The 25,206-nt window shown below is 50.2% G+C and overlaps 1 protein-coding gene across 7 annotated transcripts in view; it reads left to right on the top strand.

The window, feature by feature from the left end:
- Positions 1–25,206, top strand: part of SCAPER (S-phase cyclin A associated protein in the ER) — a 219,358-nt gene that overhangs the window by 12,574 nt on the left and 181,578 nt on the right. For 4 of the 7 annotated variants that reach the window (XM_076075117.1, XM_076075115.1, XM_076075121.1 and 1 more), the window contains exons 2-3: positions 1,622–1,742; positions 6,363–6,460. In XM_076075117.1, the coding sequence (XP_075931232.1) occupies positions 1,622–1,742; positions 6,363–6,460 (219 nt within the window). The remainder of the gene's footprint in view (positions 1–1,621; positions 1,743–6,362; positions 6,461–25,206) is intronic. The other 3 variants (XM_076075118.1, XM_076075120.1, XM_076075116.1) reach the window with 1 other exon arrangement.

Raw genomic sequence — 25,206 nt, 5'->3', positions numbered from 1 at the left:
TATTAATGACTTGTGGAGTCATTAATGACTAGTGATTTTTTCAAATTTGATAAAGTTGTACTCAATGCCCTACTCTTCGAAAAAACTAAAGCTGCGGCATCTTTAACGTTCCCTGTGAAGCGGACGGTGTGTATACTGTGGTTCATTCACACTCAGCATTAACCGGGGCTGCCTGCCAGAATTTAACAATTAATTAACTAGTACCCTAATTTACATTGCATGAATGTGTTTGAACATCTGGGCATTTGCAACAAACGGCAAATGTGGTACCGCTGGGCCATGATGATGGTGGTTGTGATGTAGAATAATGATGATGATTGTGATGTAGAACAATGATGATGATGGTTGTGATCTAGAACGATGATGATGATGATGGTTGTGATGTATAACAATGATGATGATGGCTGTGATGTAGAACATTGATGATGATGGTTGTGATGTAGAACGATGATGGTTGTGATGTAGAACAATGATGATGATCGTTGTGATGTAGAACAATGATGATGGTTGTGATGTAGAACAATGATGATGATGATGGTTGTGATGTAGAACAATGATGATGGTTGTGATGTAGAATGATGATGATCGTTTTGATGTAGAACAATGATGATGATGGTTGTGATGTAGAACAATGATGATGATGGTTGTGATGTAGAACAATGATGATGATGATGGTTGTGATGTAGAACAATGATGATGATGGTTGTGATGTAGAACAATGATGATGGTTGTGATGTAGAATGATGATGATCGTTTTGATGTAGAACAATTATGATGATGGTTGTGATGTAGAACAATGATGATGATGGTTGTGATGTAGAACAATGATGATGATGGTTGTGATGTAGAACAATGATGATGATGGTTGTGATGTAGAACAATGATGATGATGGTTGTGATGTAGAACAATGATGATGGTTATGATGTAGAACAATGATGATGATGGTTGTGATGTAGAACAATGATGATGATCGTTGTGATGTAGAACGACGATGATGATGATGATGGTTGTGATGTAGAATGATGATGATGATGGTTGTGATGTAGAACAATGATGATGATGGTTGTGATGTAAAACAATGATGATGATCGTTGTGATGTAGAACGATGATGATGATCGTTGTGATGTAGAACAATGATGATGATGATTGTTGTGATGTAGAACAATGATGATGATTGTTGTGATGTAGAACAATGATGATGATGGTTGTGATGTAGAACGATGATGATGATGGTTGTGATGTAGAATGATGATGATAATGGTTGTGATGTAGAACGATGATGATGATGGTTGTGATGTAGAAAGATGATGATGATGATGATGGCTGTGATGTAGAACAATTATGATGATGGTTGTGATGTAGAATGATGATGTTGGTTGTGATGTAGAACGATGATGATGGTTGTGATGTAGAACGATGATGTTGGTTGTGATGTAGAGCGATGATGTTGGTTGTGATGTAGAAAGATGATGATGATGGTTGTGATGTAGAAAGATGATGGCCATGGGTGTGATCTAGAATGGCGGCAGCGGCGGCGAGTGCGCTGCGGGCAGCGTTGGTGTCAGTGTACGCAGCGCTGACCCGCGTGTGCGTGCCGTTGTATTTTGCCGCGATGACAGCAGGCGTCCTTCCAGCGCTCCAACAGCCACGACAAGGTGCGGCGCATCGTCGCCGAGGAGGGGAGAACGGCGCGGAACCTCATCGCATGGAGCGTCCCGCTGGAGAGCCGCGACGAGGAGGGTTCGTTTCCCCACCTCGTCATCTGTGCCCCCATTCGCCAGATCATAAGGCGCACTTTTCGCCGCTATTATCTTAAAGCAAAAAAGTTAAGAATGTTATTGTCACCGCACAGCCACTTCCACCGTTAACGTATTCTTCACATTATAAGAGGCAGTGTTTTTCCCACTCACTCTACATGTTTGTTTGCCACTCTGCCCGATGTCGTGTTATCAGGATTTTTTTTTACTTTCAAAAATACCCCACGAATTGGGGTGCATCTTTCTTTTCCGGAGTGCCTTATAAGGAACAATGAAAATATAAAAAAGTTACATCCCTAAAATAAAAAAAATACATTTGGAAATAAAAAATTGTTTATGAAATGAATGCTGCCATGGTCAGCGGGCTCGACATGCAATCCAGAGGTTGAAACAACAAATTCTCTCTGTCCAACGTAATCAATCGAACTTTATTTTAACGCGAGCGCCCTTCACAATCAAATTGTCACAGGGCGCTTGACGTGCTAACATAACACCCTGTGGTGTAAATGGGTTCACCACAGTCGACTGGGCTGGTTGCTTGTGATGGGGGCTGCAGTGGTGGCTTGGCCCACCACCACCACCCCTGCGTGAGTGTGAGTGCCGCACCCGTTACCATTATCGCCCACAGAGTGATGGGTGTTCGCACGTCCAATTCTCACGGATCGTCACGCGTGACCACATTAACCTGTTGCGCGACTTTTACCACCCACGTGTGAAGCTGTTCCCTTGTTTAGTGCATCCACCAGGGGGTGCTGTAGTACACACCAACACACACCCCCCCCCACACTCATTCTTCCTCCTCCTTGCAACTTCTGTCGCGATTCAGCAGCTATCACCGATGCGCATTCGGGTCGTAGCGTTTGTTGTTGTTGTTGTTGCTGTTGTGGTGCAGACACGATATCCAGACGTTTTCGTTCCACGTCCAGGGAGCTTTGATGGCAACTGAATTCAGTTTGCACTGGCAGAATGCAAAATAATCGATTCTTGATTCAAATTACGACTCCCCCCCCCACCAAATTTTTTTGTTACAATTAATAATATTTTGCTGGAGGCGGTGATTTGCTTCATGTCTCAGTTTCTGGACGCCCTGTCTTAGCATAGTTCATGCAATCACTCCAGCAGTGCGCCTCTTTCTTGGCCAGCAGAGGACGATATTGTCCAACAAGTGTTCAGTATCACTGCACGACTCGAGGTGGGGGGGGGGGGGGGGGAAGGGGATGGGTTGTGTTGTTGTCCAGCATGACGTCCGACATTTAGCTCCGCGTGCCGGGAACTTCTTCAGCAACTGAATCTGAATTCAGTTCACGGCGGATTCGGGTCCTGATGAAGTTGCGCCGCGCCGTAGAGCTGCGGAGCACGTGGAACGCCGGGCCGAGGCCGCGCAGCGACACCGCCCAAAAGCGCGTTGGAGAGCTTGACAACATCACAACGGCGATAGTGTACGCTGTCACGTCGATTTGATGCCAGCGCTGCCGGTGTTTGGGCACCGTCGCTGCATGTTGCATATTCAGATTTACAAACACAGACACAATTTGAACCGAGAAGATGGTTTCAAATTAAGCATCCATTGGAAAGATGTTCTAAATCGAACCAAACATTAAACAAATTTTCATTGGTACAGTATATTTTTCAAGTAGTGGTACCCCAAACTTTCGCAGCTCTTAAAAATTCCGTTTTCACACCATCAATAGGTAAACTCCCCCTCGCCAACCGGCATGTTCACCCGCATGTTCACCCCCTCTACACCGTTCATCATGCTAAGTCGGCCAATCAAATGATATTTTTTATGCTAATTCCTTTGTCAAGGCACCTCGTTTCCTCGCACACAGCTTAAAGGTCGCGGTCTGAGCGTGGCTGTGTTTCACTCCAGCGCTGTCCTCGAGACAGTCTGGTCCCTTCGCCTGATGAAGGCCGCTTGTGTTGTGGCCGAAACGCCGTGATTTTTGTTGTTTTATTTTTTACCTACGTGACTTTTACCGAATAGAACCAAAGAGTACGGGCACAGACATTATTTTGAAAGTGCGAGCAACGCTCGATTTTCAGGGGTTATTGGGTAAAGGAAGTCCTGGTTTCACACGTAGGCTTATTAATTTAAATAATATTACCTGTCAAAACGTACTCGAATTGTTCATTTTGTGAGTTTACTCTCCAACACCCCAGTGTGCTGAACTATTAACGCATTGGCATGTTTTGTTTATGTGACAAACCTTAGTAGTTGGCCGTGTCGGGTGGTGGCGGGTTTAACGACACACATATAATTACGCGATCTAACCTCAATTAAAAAAAAAATCTCATTATGGAAGTACCCGGGAAAAACGAAAACACTGATAATGCGAGACTCATGTAAATTAGTCTATTAAAGTGCAACGATGGTTTGACCTACGCGCAGTTGGGAGGGCGAAAACGTGCAACGCATGCAACGTTTTGCGCTCGGAGCTGGCGGCTCACCTGGCGATGCGTTTGCGGCCCGCCTGGGGGCGTGGGGGCACCGCGTCGCTGGCCCCTCCTCGACGGGTGAGGAGCAGCGAGACGAGAAACGGAACCGGCGCTCTTGAAGATTTGCATCTTTGATCCGCAACCCCATGAAACCTTCCCACCGCTACTTTGAGAGTTAACCAATATAGGCTCGTAACGTAACGTTCGCGTGGCATTCATGTGAATGGAGCAGATATAACTCTACAAATGAGGTGATAACTCTACAAATGAGGTGGTTACATACAATCCAAGAAATGATAAATTTGACACAGTAAAAAACGAGACGAAAAATGTATGATTTTTACATCAAATCGTTCAGAACACTGTAGCCGAGTTGACATGTGTATTATGAAGAAGGGCCATTGCCGGAAACGTCGCTGATTATTTATTTTTTCCTTTTTAGAGCCACTCTGCTACTGAGGAATGCGTTGCGTTTGTTGGCACAGTTCATGGCATCACTGCAGTGTGCTTTCGTGGCCAGCAGAGGGCGATATTGCCCTACAAATGTGCTGCTGCGCTGGTCAAAGTGTCCGTTGTCCTGTTTTTGTTAACACAATAAATCTGGTCAATGATGTTGCTGTTATTCTGTGAAAAAAAACCCTGATATTAACCGGTGTGATGATGCATATGATCGTGATAATAATTTACAGCCGTTCTTTCACTTGTTTGATGAAGGCCTTCCCACACCGTACCGGTCATGTTGGGTTGACTACTCTAGGTCGACTCGAATTGTATGTGGTTGCGTTGAGTTAAAATATCAGCACTAAAGAGACAAAGGTGGCCGGGAGGTGGTGTTGGCCACCCAAGGGAGGCAGCTTTTATTGAGAAGCAAGTTGAAGGCTACAACACATGGAGAGGATCTCAAAATAAAGCGTACATGGTACATATTTGTCTTTCCACAAATGTAGGGTACGTATATACAGAACACGGAGTAAAATTCTGACCAACTGAAATTCATATAATTAATTTAAAAATGTATTATTCTCAACGTTCAGTTTCACCAAAAGATGGGTTATGAACAGCAATTAACGAACGAGGTTTAAGCACGCCTGCGAGTGTCAAGAGAACGGTCGGTACCGAGTTACAACGGATAGACGCGCGGCCATCTCTGAGGCCTGTCGTAGGAGATGGCCGTGATGCAGCAGGGGCCGATGCCCAACGTGTCGCCTCTTGTACACCGTCTCACTTTTACTTTCAAGGCAGTGCGGTTGATGAACGCTTTGTTGACAGAGAGCAACTGTTGGTAGCGAGTTACAACAGAACTTCACCACTCCCCCCCCATTGATGTCAGCTTTGACTAGGAATCAAACTCAAGTTGCAGGGTTCATCGCTCAGGACGCAGGACATGAACCGTTGTGCGACTGCTCCCCCCCCTCCCCCCCAAATTCTGTACAAGTAAGGGTAACTAAACACTCGTTGTGTGGGTCTTCTCGGAGTGCTCCAGTTTTGTCCCACATGAAGCCAAACACTCAATAATGGAATTGACCAAACACGCCAAAATCAGGACCCACCTGAAAAGTCTTGAGACTCAACGAAGCTTTGCTGCTTAAATAGAGGGAATTTCACTTTTATTTATCTATTGGAGAGGGGAGGGGGGGAGGATGCGAGAGTGGTGGCACTGGTGGTGCAGTGGTTAACACACTGCACTGTGAACCTGGTGATGCGAGTTTGATTCCCGCACACGCCTGAAATCAGCGGTGAGCGATATCTGAAACAGTCGTGAATAGCGCTGCTGAGCGTGGTGAAGTATGGTCAAGCAACTTCCATGTCCAACACTGTGGGGAGTTTTTATTATTATTATTTAGCAGTAGATTGACAAATGACTTTACATTTTAATTATTGTTGTACTTGTTTTAATGTTTTTTTGCTCTTCCCATTTTGGTGACTGGGTCACTTGCGGCCTTCATCAGGTGAAGGGACGAGACTGTCTGTGTTATTTTATTTTATCAATTTATTATTTTATTCTCATTCTACGTAACTTTACCGAAAGAACCAAAGAAGATGAATCCTTGCAGTCACGAAAGCTTTAAATCGAAATTTAAACAAAATAACTTGATGCTTGAATCACGGATGTTACACTCCTCGATTTAGCACAACGATCTAAATTCATATTTTCTTCTCCTTGTAGGAAAACTGAAGCATCTGTCTGCGCAGTCCCGCCGGGCGAAAAGCGCCAACAGCGCTCATCAGCAGCTCGCGGGGAGCCCTTCGAAGCCCGGCAAACGGGTGAGCACAGCGAATGGCGAAACCATCATGGCGCGTTGTACGTTTTGGCTCCCCCTTTACCGCTGGCACATCTGAGCCAGATTTTTTTTTCTACTTTCGATCAACGCACAGGTTAAGCCAGCAGTTCTCAACCCAGGGGTCGTGCCCCCCACCCCCGAAGCCTTTCAGAGTGGGGGGGGGGGGGGGGGCAGGCTGCGGCATGAATACTGTGCAGGAGAAATGTTTACATTTGCGCGGGGAACGTCGGTGCGGCGAGAAAACGCACGAACACACAACATCAAAACATTGCCTTACTAATGCAAAACACACACTAACACGCAAAGTGAAAATATTGCCTTGCTAACACGAAACACACCAACACACAACGTGAAAACATTGTCTTACAAGCACAAAACACGCACTAACACGCAACGTGAAAACATTGCCTTACTAACACAAAACACACGACGTGAAAAGATTGCCTTACGAACACAAAACACGCACTAACACGCAACGTGAAAACATTGCCTTACTAACACAAAACACACACTAACACACGATGTGAAAACATTGCTTTACTAGCGCAAAACACACACTAACACGCAACGTCAAAACGTTGCCTTGCTGACACAAAACAACACTTATACACAACGTGAAGCAGATGCCTTGCACGACGTTGACTCGAGGTGTTGACGTATGATCGCTGGGTATTGTGTCCTTGGTAGCCTGGGCGTGTGCGCGGAGACCAGTCGGTTTTGATTGGAGCAGGCCCGCCGGTTTGAGAACCACTGCTTTAGACCCCTTATCATTGTCAGAAGATCAGCCTTCATCACGACGGACAGTTTTCACATTTTGGTCTCTTTCTCGAGTGACGCTGAGCAACTTTAAAATCGCGAAAACAAAATTGACGCTGGCTCGGTGCAAGAGAGCTGCACCGTCACCCACCGAGAAGCCAGCCACTTAAGCTGGAAGATTTGTCTTGGGCATATTTTGACTCTGGCCCGAGAATAAACTTAAAAAAAACTGCAAAGCGAGGAACGCGGCAAAAAAAAAAACTGTCCCAAGCACAGAACCGCCTGCCCGCCCACCCGCCTGGCCAGTCGTCCAACCCCCACAAAGTCCGCTCTCAGGCTCTTCGGCCACCCAGTGTTCCCCGCTCTCCCTCTCTCGCCTCCCGTCCACTCGAATATCCGTAGCACGGGCTGGTGCGGTTCGGTGCGGCGTGGGTCGGTACACACGTGCGCGCGCACGCACGCATGCTGCTGAAGTGGCTTCAGGTTGGATCAACGATCCTGTGAAGGGGAGTCGGAATAGCGCCAGGAGTGGCTTAGAGTGGGCATCGCGGCCCACTCGGGGCAGCTGTTTTGCCGCCTGAGTCATTGCTTTAACTAGAAGTTGTTTTTTTCCCCCCCCTCTCTCTCTTTGCCCTGCGTTGTTTTGAGAGGGTCTTGCTACGGTGTGCACGTGCGCACACGCGCGCAGCCTCAAATGAGTACCTGGTGCGGTGTGTAAAACATCGCCACTGGGGAGACAAAGGCAGCCGGCCGTGGTGTTTGCCACCGACCTCCTCGTGTGCCGTGCCGGCCTTCATTAGGTGCTCGCTAACAGCACTTGCCCCAACAGTCTGTTCAGGCTCTCCGGGGGATCTTTTTCTTTGTCTGTGTGGGGGAGCGGTCGTGTAGTGGTAAGCGCACTGCGCTAATAACCCTCAGACCCCAGTTCGATTCCTGCTCACAACCAAGAACAGTGGTGAATATTTGAACTGGTCCTGGTCGACTCAGCCTTAAATAAGTACGTGGCTGCTTTTTGTAAAATTATCAGCACCAGGGGAGACAAAGGTGGCCGGGAGGTGGTGTTGGCCACCCAAGGGAGGCAGCTTTTATTGAGAACCAAGTGAGAGGCTATAACACACGGAGAGAATCTCAAAATTAAGCGTATACGGTACAGATTTGTCTTTCTGAAAATGTAGGGCACGCATATACGTAAAAATCAGACCTACTGAAATTTCGAAAAAAAATAGATTTTACAATTTTTCTTACTCACAAACTTTCAGTTTCACTGAAAGATGGGTTATGAACGGCAATTAGTGAACGAAATCTACGCATTCTTGCGAGTGTCAAGAGGCCGGTCGGTACCGAGTTACAGCGGAATGTCACGCGGCAGATGCGGCCATCTTTGAGGCCCGTTGGCCACGATGCAGCAGGGGGGCCGATGCCCGACACGCGCCGCCTTTTGCACGCCGTGTAATTTTACTTTCCAGGCAGCGCTGTTGATGAACGTGTTGTTGGAAGGAGAAGCGTACGAGCGAGCGAGCGAGCCTGAATGTGTGAACGTGCCGCACGGGTTTTTTCCCAGAGTGAACGCGATCGCGTGGGTCGTTGCGATCGAAACGTGACAAGGGTGGGAAAAACCCGATTTTTTTTTTGCCCGACAAATCGGGTTATTGGCTTTAATGGAATTAAACCCGATTTTGCCGATTAAAACCTGGTTTTTATTATCGGCGTCCCGTGCACACTTCAATCCTGCTCCTCCTCGTCGTCGTCGCTCTCGCCGCTGGAGCCGGTGTTGTCGCCGTCGCCGGGCGTTGGGTAGTCGTAGAACGCGTCGAGGTTCGACTTAATGAAGACGAGCCTCTCGACTGTGTTGGACATTGTGTGGAAAACTTGGAATGGCGGCTTTCCGACGAGTGACGAACTGACGACGAAGGCCTGGGCGAGGGCCGAACGCACCGCGTGACTCGGGCGCGTGGCGGCTGAGCCCGGGCCCCGGCCCGAACGCCGCTGATGGGTGCGTGCGTGCGACCGAAATCCCGACTTAACTTTAATAAGACCGAATGAAACCGGATTTGGGCAGGATCCAGGTGCTCCGGTTTTATATAAAAACCGATTAAAACCCGAACGAATAAAACCGGGCCGTGCCAGCCTTGAAATGTGAACGCGCGAGTCCCCCCGCGTCAACCTAAGGGCGCGCCTTTGTGACTTGTGAACGCACAAGCGAACTGCGAGTGACCGTGAACGCGTCGGTGAAGATGGATGTTCATCGACGAACACGAACAATCGAGTGGACGCGTGACTGTGGGACGCACTGGTGAACGCGATCACACAGTTGCAAATACTAGTGAATGCGTACTCACGGGTGAACGCGTGGTTTACACGTGTGGATGTGCACACTTAAGGGAATGTCAGTACCGGGTTAACGTAGAAGGCACGAGTAAATGTAACTGCACGAGTGAATTTGAACACGAGTGAATGCGGGTACAGACCTGAGCACAATTGACTGAACTCACGAGTGAATGTGGACTCGGAGGTGAGCGAGTATACGAGTGGTCGTGAACGTGAACGCATGAGTGAGCGCGCTCATCGCCGAACAGTCGCGTGCCCGCGTACACGCGCGCTCACACGTTTCGCAACCCCTCCTTCACGTTTGCCCACTCCTCCCTCGTTCCCTCACGGTCCTCTCGGCCTCGCCCGGCCCCCTGCACTCCTGCCCGTAGCCCCACGCAGCCCAGCGTAGCCGGCGTAGCGCGACGAGTGACGCACAATCGCAGGAAAGGGCCGCTTCAATAGCTCTTGTCGGGTCACGGCGAGAACCCCTGATTAACTCCGGCGTGTTCGCCCGTGATAACGAGCGCCTTTGTCGCGCCGTTCCGACCGGGTTATAATCGGCGACCTTGCCAGTAAAATATCCTGCCCTCCGACTTCCTTCCCGCACGCCCGCTTGCTCGTGGGTTCGGGGGGTAATGGCCCCCCCACCCACCTCCTCTGAATGTTTTGCTCGTCCGGCAAGCTGGGGTGACGGGGGGGGGTGGTGGGCGGGCAGCTCCGTTGAATCCATTGGCCATTCTTCTTCTCCGCCGCCGCCATTTCTGCGTCGCCGTCGGCCGCCTGGCCGCCGTCGCGAGTCGCCGCGCCGCTTTGGCATTCGGCGTCCGTCGACTCGAAAACTTTCGGCGTCGACGCCGGTTTATGTCGTGGTCAGGTTCCCGGGGTGTTTTGGGGTTGTTGTTGTTGTTTTTTTTTGGTCTTCGCCGAATATCCCAGCAGGGCTGTAAGTAAGTGGGCTATGTTATGGCTAGCGGAGGAAGCGCTTTGATGTGTTTGTTTCGCTCTCTGCTGATTGAGTGGCGCGTGCACCTTGACGCGTGCGTACCGCCCCCCCCACCCACTACCCACCGCCGTCGCCGCCGTGCTCGTGACGGAAATATATCCTGAGTTAACCGATTGGTTGAATTGACAATATTTGGGGAGAGGTTTGAAAATTTCGCCCCTCTCGCACCAACATTGAATACCTTCGGAGGGTTTTTACTAAACGTTGGGCTGTTTCGGTCGACTCGACTTGGAGAGCGAATGACTAAATGAAAGCCGCACGACGCCGTGGCTGTCACTGACGTAAGGGGGACGCTGGCTACGTCAGCACCGCCCGGAACGGTGATGTCTTAGCGGTGCTCCTGCACAGGAGAGCTGGGATGGGGTGCGCGGCTTCACACGCGAGAGCATGGCGCGTCTCGTCCGCTGCTAGATTTTTTTTTTTTTACCACTCGCCATGACCAGCCGCTCGTGTACATTTAGTGTACCTTCAGGGTGTGCTAATTGGCCTTCTAGACGAGTGTGAATAAAAAGTGCTGTACATTTATTAATTGTTAGAAATTACCTTATTCTAGCGAATGTTAACACGTTTACCGAATTACACTCTGAACGGGCTGATGAATCCCAGTTTAGCCGAGGCCAGTTGAAGTTCGCCATGTTTTAAACACAACTCCTGGGAAGCGATGAGAAGGCCCACAGGCCGATGGATTAAATGTTATTTCCTTTCTGAGATTAAGGCAAATCCCTCATACATACTTATATGTTTTAGCAGTTTGTGTGTGTCAGCATGTGAAAATCTGTGTGTGTGTGTGTGTGCGCGTAGGCACGTGAGCATCTGTAGGTGTGTATGGCTCTGTGTCAACATGAAGGTATATGTAGATGTGTGCGTGCGTGTGGAAGCGTGTATGCACGCGAGTGTTTTTGTATCTATGTGTGTGCGCGTGAGCATTTGAACGTCTGTACGTGCGTACATGCGTGTGTGCCCCTCCGCGTGTGCGCGCGTCCCTCTAGGCGAACCGTGTGTGTCTTCGCGTGTACGCGCGTGTGTGCGTCTGTACGTGTGCGTGTGTATGTACGTATTCAAACTTATATTCGCACAATCCTCCGTACACGCGCGTTCGCGCGCGCCACGCCGCCTCGGCTCCCGTACGAGGGAACGCGTGCCGCGAAATCAGTTGCGGGCGAGGAGGCCGGAGGGAGCCCCTTCGGAGTGCGCGGCCCATTACCATCAATTATGTAGGCGCTGCAGCCCCTGCATATTTCACGGCCTTGTCGGAAAGTATAAGTGCAGCTAAACCCCGTGGCTTGTCGGCGCAGCCCGCGGACAAATCGACTTGCTGGGCTCAAACCGCGGGCGACACGTGTCCGCCACCGCGGAATTGAAAAAAAAATCAAACGGGGCTCTCAACGCTGTCTCCGGATAAGGTTTTGTGCGATTCGAGTAACTTGTCCCCTCTAGCATTTGAGCGCCGTGTGAGTGAAATAGTATTTTTAAGGGGGGTAAATAATATGCAACGTTATCTGGTTGTTACGTCGCAGAAACGTGGGAGATGGTGATATCCTGGCGGAGGCCTTAATCCAGCAGTGGATTGATCATGGATGATCATGATGATGGCGATGACCATACAAACCTTAAGCAAAGCTAAGGTGTATACATTTACTGGAGTCTTTACGTTGTAACTGCAAGGTTACTTTGAACTATGGCTCAAAAACTCGGTACTACCCTAATAACACATGCTGTTACAAACTCAATAACATTTTAGCAGTGAGAATCTTTCAATTATGTTTGATTCTAAAAAAAACCCCCAATAATATCTCTTTAATTCCAAAATAAATAAATTAGCCGTACACATTACTCAGCGGCTCTCCGACGTGTTTTTTTGGGTCGTAACCACACGCTTCTTCTGCGTGACATCCGACGGTCTGCTCTCCACACGCTGGGAGCTTCTACAGGAAGTGAATACGACGAAGCAGCTGCCCACACTCGGAGCGAAACGTTGGACGTCGTCCCGAACAGCACGCAGCACAACCCCTGGAAACACGATTGGAGAGCCACGCGGGGGTGCAACCACGACAAATTACGCGGTCACAATGCCGAGCGGCCCCTCATGGGCCCTGAGGGGGTCACGTGATCCCTCCCGCACCATGCGCGCGTCAGTATTTCGCTGTCATGTGAACTCAGGCTGTGCAGCAAAAATCACTGTGCGTGTTATTGCCCGTGAAATTTAAATGTCTTGCGTAACGCGCGCATTTTTCTCACGTGGAACAACTGCAGTGGAGCACCCTTGGCCAAGCAGTTTAATAAATCATCTGCTGTGGTATATATCTCGTCCACGATAATATAAATATCTGGCTTACGTTTCTGCCGACGAAGGCGGTGCCCGTTTTGCGTTGACTTTTTTAAACGTCGTTCCGTTTGTGCTCCCGATGTCATGCCAACGAGAGATGAAGCGTCCACTTGGAATCACCGTTCCCGCCCCCCCCCCCCCACGTTTAGGGAACGGGCCCGCCGCAGGTGATCGTTGCGTCGAATAGCCGCACGGTGGGGTGCCGGAATTTGCCATGCACCCCGCGATGGAGCAGCGTTTTGTCGCGTGGCGGTCAAAACCGATAACGTTTAATTCTCACATCAGTCATTGGTGGCTGGGCTCAAAACTGGCTACACTTGAGAACGCGTTTCCATCGAGGGTGGCTGGTAAACATGGGAGTTAAACCCAGCTTCTCAGCAACGGTGTGCTGCTGTTGGAATGGAAAATTGTCCGCGTGGGCATATTATCGCTTTACGTTGACGTTCTATTAGTTTAAATTAGGGGATTAATGCGCTATGTAGCCGAGTTGTCTGTACGCCGTTTGAAATAAGGTCTCCTGGAGTGAAAATAACACTGAGATGGTGGGGGGGGGGGGGGGGGTGTGGAATTCGAGGCTTCCTGGCCTTGTCAGCACGTTGATCCCAAGTGTGGGCCGCGGATGCCTGTAGGGGGCAATCTTTGTCCGTCAACAGCCCCTGACCAGGCCGGTCCATCAGCAATTTGCGCTGAGTGCCCTGACGGATTACAAAAAAAGCGTGAATTTGTACATAATTAATCAAATAGCGGCGGCCATCTGCTTGACAGGGCAGCGATGCTGAGGAAGTGTCTACAATACTTCCCTGCCTCCCCCCCACAAAAAAAGATCCCACAACCGGCAGCTAAAATATTAAAGTACGTAATTGTCGTGGTACGGGAGGAATAAGGTTTATATTTATTTATTTTACGAAAAGCACTCTAAAATTAAGGGGCACAAAATTAGCAGCCTGCGCCGGCCGCATGCCGCTTTGCCGTTCCTTCAGCCGGCCTCAGAAAAAGGGGGGAAACGTCTTTCACAACAGGATGGTTGACAGCGCTTGTTTGCACCAGCAGCCCCGTCGCAATCAGCGATCGGCCCCGAACCTCAAATTACCCACGATTGTTATCGGCGGCGTCCGACCCTTGCCTAGCGGTCTCTCCGCGGCTTTTCTTTTTATTTCGGCGCGTTTCTCTTTTGTTTGTTATTTTGGTTGTTGTTGTTGTTTGTTTGTTATTTGTTTTTGCCTTCTCTTCGAGAGACGGACAGCTGCGCGATCCGAAATAGCCAAGGGCACGGCAGCAGATGCTGGTGTGCCGCCGCGTGTGAGCGTGCGTGTGAGCGTGCGTGTGAGCGTGCGCGTTTTGTCTCACTCGCTTTTTGTGGTGGTCGTGGTGGCTGGGGGGGGATTTTTTTTGGGCATCCGTGTCGGCGCGTTTGTCTCGCCCGTCGCCACGCGTGTCCCAGCGTATCGTGTATGGGCGCGACTTGATCCGCGCGCTTACATGTTCGCGCGTTCACTCGCGCGCATGTGCGCGCACACTTGTATACGCACGTGCACGCACAAAGACGAACATCCGCTTTTGACCCACAAAAAGACGGAAGATCCCCCGTGTAGCCTTTGTCAGACTGTTAGCGAGCAACCTCTGAAGTGTGACACAGCGCACTAGGGGGGTGGGAGGTCAGCACCAGGTACTCATTTAAGGCTAAGTCGATCTAGGGGAGGCGCAGATGAGTAGCACACGCTACCGCACACAAAAAAAAACATGGGCAGGAATTGAAAGAAGGTCACTTGTATTGTAAATCATTGCACAAATGACTACGCTACACATATAAACAAATATCCCCCGTATAGCCCTAACAGACTGTTGGGGCAAATTCTACCGCACACACACACACACATATACACACGTGTACACAAACATATGCGCGTACGTGTACGCGCATATGCACATTAACATGTGCATACGTGAGAACACGTAAACACGTGAGAACACAAACACATGCGCGCACGTACATGGATGCGCGCACGTACTCGAACACAGAGACCACAAACGCATGCACGCACCCGTGGCGAGACGCACACGTTCATGCACTCGCATAGACACGAACGCACGCATGCGCACAATCGCAAGTAGATCATTTTACCACCACGTAAAGGCAAAACTAAATCTACTTATAAAACTGTCCATGAGTCGAAGACAGAGGGAACACACACTTCCACCCGTGAACATGCTTGGGTAACACTCGGCGCCGTGCTCTCGATTATTAATCTCCTCTTGTACGTACAGGGCATCGCGCACAGAGTGAGCTGGATTCGAAGCGACACAGATGGGCTCCTAATGAAATAGTAAAACGATGTTGCTGCTCCTTGCGCTGCTACTGCCACAGGCACCGTGGAGTGTGAGAGAGACCCGAGGGTTAGAACCGGCTACCCGAACCGCTTTGAAGCGCTCCTGGGATCTCATGAATAAGTGAATGGAAAAAGAAGAAAAATCGTGCATATGCATGGCCTTCTGCAACGCTTTCCAATGCGAGTTTGCCGTTATAGGCGTTTATTCGCGGTGTGGACACGTAGCCTTCAGGGCAAGAGATAGTTTTGTAAATTGTGTTTTTTGTTGTTTTGCTCCCGTTTTTGTGTCCCTATTGTTGGGCGAACCCTTCCTAAAGAGCAACACTACTTTATGTTTTATATATTGGATCACCTGCACGAGAGTTGTTTGTGACCCCCGTGTTACAGACGGAGGGACGGAGCTAATGCTTCAGCGCGTTGAGCTGGAAAGCGTCAACGGTAACATTTTTGGCAAACCTGTGCTCCTGGTAAACGTTCCATTTGCATGGCCGCCCCTGCATCGCTGTGGGGCGTTGCTCTGAAAAGGAAGCGCCATATGCCGCTAAGTGGCTAACAATGGATCCTGTGGCATCATCAGTCTCACCAGCGAGACAGATAGAGATGGACGACCTTAGTTTATGACCAGGTCATTGGGGGTCGGGGGAGCGGCGGTGCAGTGGTTCGCACACTGCGCTATCAACCCGGCGATCGGAGTTCTGTTCCTGGCCATCGCTCGCGTCAGCGGGGAGTGATATCTCTGTCTGAACCTGTCCCCCCCCCCCAACCCTCGCCTACCCCCCCCCCCCCCCCCAGCTTTCACCAATCCACACTGAACCACCGTGGTATGATCATGTTATCCTCATGGCTGATGCGGCACGCCATTGGTCCCGCAGTGGAAATGGTAAAGGGCTGCAAACATCGTGGTCCAGCATGTGCCCGTGGGCCCGGTGCGTCAACCGTCACACGTCGCGAGCTCTTCGGGCGTTGCTGAAAACACCACGGCGCCCTCCGACAAACAAGCGGGGGCAACATGTCCGCTTCCCGATTTAACGAGCAGCGTTTGTGCGAGTCTGCTTGCCAGGACGGACGTGGCATGTCCGCCGGCGCTTATTCGGTCAAGGTTCGACTTCGTAACTCCCCGCCACAACGGCTCCGGACGCGTCCATCGACCGTCGTAAATGTCCACGGAAATTCAACTCCTCCCTCCCGTCCTCCCCCGGCCTCCCTCTTGCCTTCCGCTTGCCTCCCCCAACGAATATCTCCACCCCCCCCCCAACACCGTCGTAGGCCATAAAATGTAGCAGTGGAACGCACCCCACGCCACCCCACCCAACCCCGCCATCCCACACACCCGCTGCACTCCCAGCTTGCAGATCAAACCGCGTTTGCACCGCGATGATCGCGTGCGCTCACGCGCGCTGCTCCTGTCACCGCCGCCGCGCGTAGCCCCATTGTAATTTAGTTGTCTCACTTTGAAGTTCAGAAATTAATCGCCGGGAAATTGATTTTCCCCCGTGTGCATCGGGGTAAACAACAACAACAACACCCATCGCGTTTGGGGAAACGTTGATTAAAGACCGCTTCGTGCTCCGCCTGTCTGACCGTTGCAGCCGCGTTCACAGGGGCTCGCCCCCCTCCAATTTGCGTTTGCTTCTCGAGTTCGTAAGCCAAATGGTGGGCAAGCGAGTTTCGAGGCATCGATGGAAGTGGCGGTACGGTTCCATCTTGAGGAGCCCTGCCCTTGTTACAGAGTGGACCCCCTAACTAGATTTGAAGTTTTCGTGACTGCAAGGATCCATAGACTTTGGTTCTTTCGGTAAAGTCACGTAGGTATAAAATATAAAATAATTCTAATTTAAATCACGACGTTTCAATTGCAACACAAGCAATCATCATCAGGTGTGAAAACTACAGCAAGAAAAAAAATGGATCCTTGCAGTCACGACCGCCTTTGTCTCCTTAATGGCGATTTGTACACACTGCACTAGGTGCCCATTTGAGGCTGAGGCGACCTAGGGGAGGCCCAGGACCGGTTCAGATTATCGTCACCGGCATTGGCCGTGAGCGGGATTCGATCTCGGGTCGCCGGGTTCGTAGCGCAGTGTAGCGATAATCGCCACACGCACACACAGAGACACGCGCGTAGAATCCAACAGAGCATAGTCGGTCGCAATTGCATTTGGAGCCTAACCAGGTGTGTGAGTCATTTACATGGAACCGTTAATTTCTCTTAAAGGAGAAAACGGTTGAGCGCAGCGGGTGACAAAACGCGCCGTTCACAGCCTGACGTCGCGTTTGCAAAGGGACCGTTGTTATACGGACCCACGCTGATTTCGCGATTGAGGTGTGGGGGGGCGGTGGGTGTCGTGGGGGGGGGGGGGGGGTTGCTGTCGCCGCCGCCGCCGCCGTGAGTGACAACGGCACAAAGGGGGCTGATGTGCATATGCCCGGTGTCGGCAGGAACGGCGGGAGCGCGGAGTCGCCTGAGTGATCGTCGTTACCGAGTTCATTGTGTTTTTTTTTTACCAGGGTTTGCTCACTTTTTTGTTGTTGCTAAGATCGGCAGATTTTTGTTGCGTTTTTTTTTGGCCCCTCGTTCGAAATTAATTTCGTGTGCACGTACGATAAGGCGATCAGACGCGACCTCGCATTCGGGGAGTTCTAAATCGACGACGCCAGATGAGTTGCAGTTGCTTTATTTTGTGTTTGCGTTCTCGTCGGTCGTGTACTCAAATTTGCGATGAGAGGCGTATTTCGCCTCTAGGTGTTGCGCGTCAAACCTGTGGACAGTTGTTTCATCGCCTCTGGTGCATTATTAGTCTCGCGATAAACGTGAAGAAATACAAAATGTGACGAAATAAAAAAAAATTATAATAAAAAAATCATATCCTACACCCTTTTAACTCGTTTTAATTTCCTCCGCGTTTTTGCAGCCTTTTATCATCTTGCGCATCGAAACAATGCTTTTGCTCTACGGTTTCGCAAAGCACTTTCGATTACAACAAAAAAATACTCTCGATGGTTTCCCATACGCGCGGAGTAGGGGGGGGGGTGAAGATGTGGGACACGCAACGTTTGCGCTCATCGCTTCTCTTGGCGAGCGGCTCGCTTCGCGACGCGTCCGCGGTTCGCATGGGGCACCGCGTTGCTGCCCCCTCCGACGAGCGAGGAGCAGACTCCTATGTCCAGCGTGTTGAACTTCTTTCGCCAACGTACGGAGCCGACCGTGCTCATCGGAAGTGCGGGATGATAATTAACCCGGCGCTCGCTCAAAGACGTTTCTTTTCTGCAGGTATGGTTAATCCGCAACCCGGACAAATCCTCCCCGTGGATAATTGACAGTTAACACTCTTTCGGTTCCGTGAATTCATCGTCACAAGCGACAAGCTTTCACTCGCGCGTCGGCCCGAGATCTGCATCTCTGCTCCTCTGGTTTGCTTACAGCGGTGGCTTCACAGACGTAATCGTAGAATTTACAACAGCAACAAAGAAGAGGAAAATACTGCAGGAACGTTTTTTTGTTGCGTCTAAGAATTACTGTCATCGTCGTCGGCGGCGTGCAGTGTCACGATCCTTGGCGGGCGTGCAGCTGGGAGTTGAGGAAAAACCAGTCCAAGCCCGGGCCCGTCACAACATTGTATCCGCACGACTGCCAATCACTTTTGAAATTGGAACGTTGCAGCGGGAGGTTCTCACTGGAAATGTTCGGATTAACGGTGCGGCGTGCTGTCGCTACGCCACGGACAGCTGTCCGAGCCCAAGGTGTTGGCGTTAATATCGTTATTTAATTTTCCTTACTTTTTTTTCGAACCTCCTTTATCTTGCGCCACCGTTTTTCTTTCTACGCAACGCGCGTGGCAATTCACGCAGAGCGTTCTTGTGTACGTTTTATTTATTTACTCTCAAATTAAAAAAAAACATACACACACACTCACTCGCAACGCAGCATGCGCCGCATTCACCGACGCACGGGGACCGCCGGCTTTCTTATTTATTTTTGTTGTTGTATTTCTGGGATTTTTGTACATCCTTGTAGGAGCATGACTCGCAGGCCCCGCGGTAACGATCGCTCTGGGCTGTCGCAGCACTCGTGCTTTTTGTCCGACCATCGATTTTCTTAAAAGCAGGGCAAGTAAGCTACCATTCCACTGGGTCACATTTGTACAGGCTCGCGCTCACTCTCTCTCTCTCTCGCTGGATCTCTCGCTCGCTCTCTCGCTCTCTCTCCCGCTCACCCACCCTTCCCCGCACGCGCGTGGGCACGTGTGCGTGTGCGCGCCCACGTGCATCTTTGCGCGCATGTTCGTTTGTGCTTCCAATCGCTCGTGTACCCGTGCGTGCGTAGGTGTGGACACGCGCGCACCTACGACGTAATTGTTCTTGAACATCTGTTTGTGTGTACCGTTGTGCACATGCGTGCCTGCGTGTGTGAGTGCGCGCGTACTGTGGGGAGCGGTGGCGCGGTGGTGAGCGCACCGCACTCCAAACGTGGAGATCCGAGTTCGATTAAAATATCTCAACCCGTCGTGGTTGACTGCCTTAAATGAGTACCTCGTACAATTTGTAAACATCAGCACTGGGTAGATGAAGGGTGGCCTGGTGTGATGCTAACCACACCACCTCATATGCAGATGTGGTCTTATTAGGTGCTCGCTAACAGCACTTGCCCCAACAGTCTGTGTGAGATATACAGAGAATATTTATACGTTGAGGAGCGGTTGTGCAGTGGTTTACAATAACACGCTACGCGAACTCTGAGCCTTGAGTGAGATTCGCAGCCTACGGCTTACATCGGTGGCGACTCGCATCAGAACTTTTCTTGGGCCTTAAAGTCAACTCATCGTTTTACCTGGGGAGGCGAAGACAGCCAGGCGTCGTGTTTGCCACACCACCACCTTGTTAAAAAGGTCCTCGCTAACAGCCATTGCCCTGACAGTCATAATACTGTACAGGGGATCTGTGTATGTGTGCGTGTGATATGATACCTGCAACCTGGATTAAATTTCCAGTGATGGACAGCATCGGTGGTGCTGTTATTCGTGTGGGTGTGTCTTGTTTTTTCATACGTATGTGCGTTGTTATATGTGTGTGAGCATGCATGGCATTGGTTAGTGCGCCGCGCTACGAATCCGGCGACCCGAGTTTGATTCCCGATCACGGCCAACACCAGTGACGATTATCTGAACCGGTCCTGGGCCTCCCCTAGGTCGACTTAGCCTCAAATGAGTTACTGGCGCGGTGTGTAAATATCGCGACGAGGGAGACAAAGGCGGCCGGGTGTGGTGCTGGCCACCCACACCCTCGTGTGCCCTGCCGGCCTTCATAGGTGCTCGCTAACAGCACTTGCCCCAACAGTCTGTTTTAGGCTATACGGGGGAATCTTTGTTTATATGTGTCGCGTAGTCATTTGTGCAATGAGTTACAATACCAGTGACCTTCTTTCAATTCCTGCCCATGAATAGGTTAACGTCCGTGACACATGGTATCTGAACATGCTCTGGGATTCCTGAAGCTCAGCTCATCCTTCATCACAAGTATCCCGATTATACACCTTCCCCCATTCACGTAGTTTTGCAAAAACGTCGCCACTCTATCAATACCACTACCTGACTTGCGTCGCCTCAACCCGCACGCTTACATCGCTGACGGCTTCCTCCTTCCTTTCTCGTTATCCGTCGCCTCTCGGGCTTTGCATCAAACCCACCGACCCCGTAAATTTCTTCGATTTACGTCGTTTCGATATTCATCCGTCGCACCTTTCCGGAATGCATCCCCGACGTGAACCGGGGTGTTACTCTTGCTTGGCACGGTGTGTACAAACATGAGCTCTGGAGAGACAAAGGTGGCCGGCAACAACACCCTCCCCCCCCCCACTCCCTTGTGTGCTGTACTGGCCTTGATATGTACTCGCTAACAGCACTTGCTTCGGCAGTCTGTAAGGCCACATGGCGGAGATCCTGGTATTTGTTTATTGTGCGCTTTTGTGCCTTTGTGTAGACAAATAATGGGTGCCTTCGTGGGTTCGGTGTACGTTCGTGCGTGCATGTGTGTGTGTATGGGTGTATGTGTTCGTGCACGCGTATTCCTGCACGTTCGTGAATGTGTTCCCGACGCTTGTATGCCTTTGCACAAATCTCATCACATTATTCCAGCACTCCACGTGTTTACATTTGCATAATATTAATGTTGCAGTCATTTGTTCAATCCACTGCTGGATGAAGGCCCCCCGCGCGCCTTGTCGGTGGTGTGAAGGAATGTCCAGGGTCAAGGCGTGTTTGACCATACTTCACCGCATTGATCGGTGTGGGTTGCTGAATGCGGAAATGCCCAGCACCAGTTCAGAAATCACTCGCCACGGAGTCTCTCCCATCGCTAGGAATTTAACTGGCGTCACTGTGTTAATGGTCCGTATGTGGGTAAATTTGTGCGTCGTTTTCCCGTGGCTCAATGATTTCCCCTTCGCTTCCCCAACTCATTGCGTTGTGGGTTTAAGAATCTATGCTAAATTTTGAATTGACGCTTTGTCACAACCCTAATCATTACCATACATCACGTGACCACGTTTCCCAGAATGCATCAGATCTCAGAAGCTAAGCGGAGTGGAACCTGGATAGTGCTTGGAAGGGCGATCAACAAAATACCAGGTCTTATAGACTGCGAAGCTACATGGTGGTCAGTGCAGCAAGATCAAGTGTTGTACTGCACTTCAGTGCTCCTACATCTCCGCTCCGTACCTTCACCAGCCGACCAGCATGGTAAAGTATAGGATAGGCCCTCATCCAGCAATGGATTATATGTGTACATTGTATTATTAATGTCATTGTGTACATTCACGATCATCGTGCGTTCATACGTACGTACATACACATGGGCTTGCTCTGCCACAAATGTTAAGGCCATGTGCCAATATAAATAAGGCATCTCCCACACCATTACTCTGTCGGCCTAGGCCAGGCACTGCAGTGCTTAATCTTCTTAGCCCACTGCACCAGAATGTATTTTTTACCAGAGTTAGTGATATAATTTGGGTTTACTCCTCATGGCCAGTGGCCAAGAACTAATGACAGAGCGGAAGCCCATGGTGGGGGTGAAAAACATGCGTAAGAGTACGTCCCACCGCGGAGACGGAGCCGGGAAATCGGATCACATGTAGAAGCTAGACGAACTGTTGCATCGCGGGACCGTGGAGGGATGGTCGATGACACGCAGAGGCCTTCATCCAGCAGTGGATTGATCATGGCTCACGTGATGATAGCGATTCACGTCACAAGTCGTTTATGTACGTGGGCTAATCCTTGAACACCAAGACGTGTTTGCTAGGATCCTGCTTGAGTTGCATAACCAATTCCGAATTGATTATTTAGTCGCTGTTAACGTTATGGCGACCTTAGGGGCGGCTAGGCTGATGGGCCATGGACGGGGGAGGATGAAGTCAAATCCACGCCGCATATCCGACCGCCACTCATCTGTCGTGACCAATTGACCGTCAACACCTTGTGTAGTATTTGTGAGATATTCTGTCGATGTTCGCAAATCCGAACTTTTCACAGTGTTCTCCGATACCGCGGTCCTCGGGAAAGTGACGTCGTGCCGTATTAATCCGACCACTTTCGTACCGCGCACCAATTGAATCTCACGCGGGCATTTTCTGCCTTCCTTTCTCTCCGCGTGCCGGGTAGAGATATTTTTGGCGTAATGATGGTTTCTTTTATTGCAAAATTGCAAGAGGGATGGGCTGGTTGGTAGGAGTGCTTTTTTAACAGATATATTTTTTTACACTGAGTGTGGTAGCGGTGGTGGCGTCGGCACCAGCGGCCAGGGAGGTGGTCAGATAAAATCAGCCAGGCGGGGAATATGGAAGGGTAGGGTGGGGCAGAGAGAGAGAGGTGCGTGCAGCGCGCTCGCTCTGAGCTTCAGCGAGTCCATTAAGGGTCCCCTGGTGCTCTGTCCAGAGCTACCAGAAGTGTTCATAAATGGACGTGGATAAAACTCGCGTTTGCCCGTGTGTGTGCGCACGTGTGTCCGTTGGCCTGTGTGTGTGCACGTGTGTGTGTGTGTTTGTGTGGGGAGCGGTGGTGCAGCGGTTAGCGCTACGCTTCGCTACGAACCCGGCCACCGAGTTCGATTCCCGCTCACGGCGAACACCGCCAGTGACGATTATCTCAACCGGTAGTGGGCATTCCCAAGGTCGACTCAGCCTTAAATTAGTCCCTGGTCCGATGTGTAAATATCTGCACTTGGGAGACAAAGGCGGCCGGGTGTGGTGCTGGCCACACACCCCCTCGTGTGCCCTTTCCAGCCTTCATAGGTGCTCGCTGACAGCACTTGCCCCAGCAGTGTGTTAAGGCTATACGGGGGATCTTTGTCTCTGTGTGTGCGCCCACACTCGCGCACACTCTTTGTATGCGCGCTCAAGCCTCGTATCAAAAAGATTTAACTTTCTTCCCGGTCTTGCCATGTCCATCGAGCCAGGCGGCTCACAGCGGTACAGCAAGCGGCTTGCGGTCGGAATGTTGGGGGTTGTCTCGGCCTTATCATCTCTGCAGGGTCCGTAGGATTGTTAACACTTTGTTGGGCACAAATCAGCATTGCTTGTCCTATGGATCGACTTGCCCCCACCATAGTAAGAAGGAAATTTCACTTCTGGGCCAGGGCTGTAAATGTGAGGTGAGCGCTGCGTCAAAGCTCATTTGAGCAGAAAATCACTTGGACTGTTTCCACTCGCTATCCATCCTGTGGTCAACCACCACACTCACTGATAAGATCCGTTGCACTGCTGCACTTTTAGAAATCTCTCCCACACAAGGCCGTAATTATAATATATTGGGGGGGGGACCCATCCCCCCCAATATATTCAAATTGGCTCAATGTCCCCCCCCAATATATTGCTATAAAAAGAATTGCTATGCTATATAACTAAAAACAACAATTTGCTAAACCTTGGCCACAATGTCTGGACTTATCTTCATGTAAATCAATCCATAGATTTCTGTTTATATGATTGTGGTTATGGTTGTTCTTTATTAATCCCTAATTTCTGCCATTACATACAATGAAACAAGAAATGGTAAAAAAGTAAAAACAGAGCAATGTAATACAATACACTATTAGACATTATTGTAAAAAATATCCCATGTGTCGGTGAATTTTTTAATATTTTAGGCAGAAAATGAGTTTTCAAATTTATATATTTTTCTGGGTTGGGACCCCCAGACACCCTGGAAGATTTGGTCCCTCCCAAATGTTGACTCCTTTGCTACGGCCTTGCTCCCACATACTCCTTCCTTGCCATGTTCTTGGGACATTTGTTTAAATCAAGACACGTGCAAGCCCTTGTTTCTTACACCTTCAATGGTGCCGATTGTTGCGGGCTGCCTGACGTTTTTTGTGCTTTTGAGCCTGTTGCCCAGCAAGCTTGCTTTGTAATAAATAAATAAACAAACTGCTGTGTGGCCTCGTCTTGCCGTGTCAGTAACCCTACTTTCGCACGCTACTCTCGGCCGCCTCGCCACTTTTCAGTTTATTTACACATTTTCGGTGGAAAATCCAGTCGCTGTGTCGAGTGCGTAGCACGGAGAGCCAACAAAAACCGCGTCGGCTTCTGCGTGCACACTGTCGCACAATGGCGTAGGGACGCTGCTGCTGCTGCTGCTGTAGGATAATGGCGAGCACGGTGGAACTTGCAGTCAGGAGGTGGCCTCTTCGATCTCCAGGCGCGATGGTTTGAACAATGGCACGAGTTTCTCAAATCCCCCCCCACCGCTTGCCTCTGTCCACCCAGCGGAATAAATGGGTGCACAACAGATAGTCGATTGGCAGGTAGTGTGTGTGGTGGGGTATGGGGTAAAGTTTGGGAACTCGTATCTCTTCTAAGACACCTGGTCAGAGTGGAAGAGTGGACCCAAAATGCCTTCTCTAGAGGGGCTTTCTGGAGCCGCTTCGAGTGGAGGCTCTTTCTGCCAGCATTGGCGTGAGCAGGCAGGTGCAGGGCTGCACCATTACTCTCGATAGCTTTACCATCAGTCCGC

This window comes from Petromyzon marinus, chromosome 52 (genome assembly GCF_048934315.1).
Source record: "Petromyzon marinus isolate PM22_M1 ecotype Great Lakes invasive population chromosome 52, UKy_Petmar_22M1.pri1.0, whole genome shotgun sequence".
Lineage (NCBI taxonomy): Eukaryota > Metazoa > Chordata > Hyperoartia > Petromyzontiformes > Petromyzontidae > Petromyzon > Petromyzon marinus.
Note: the sequence above shows the minus strand (reverse complement) of the source record. Positions and strands in the feature narration are given on the sequence as shown.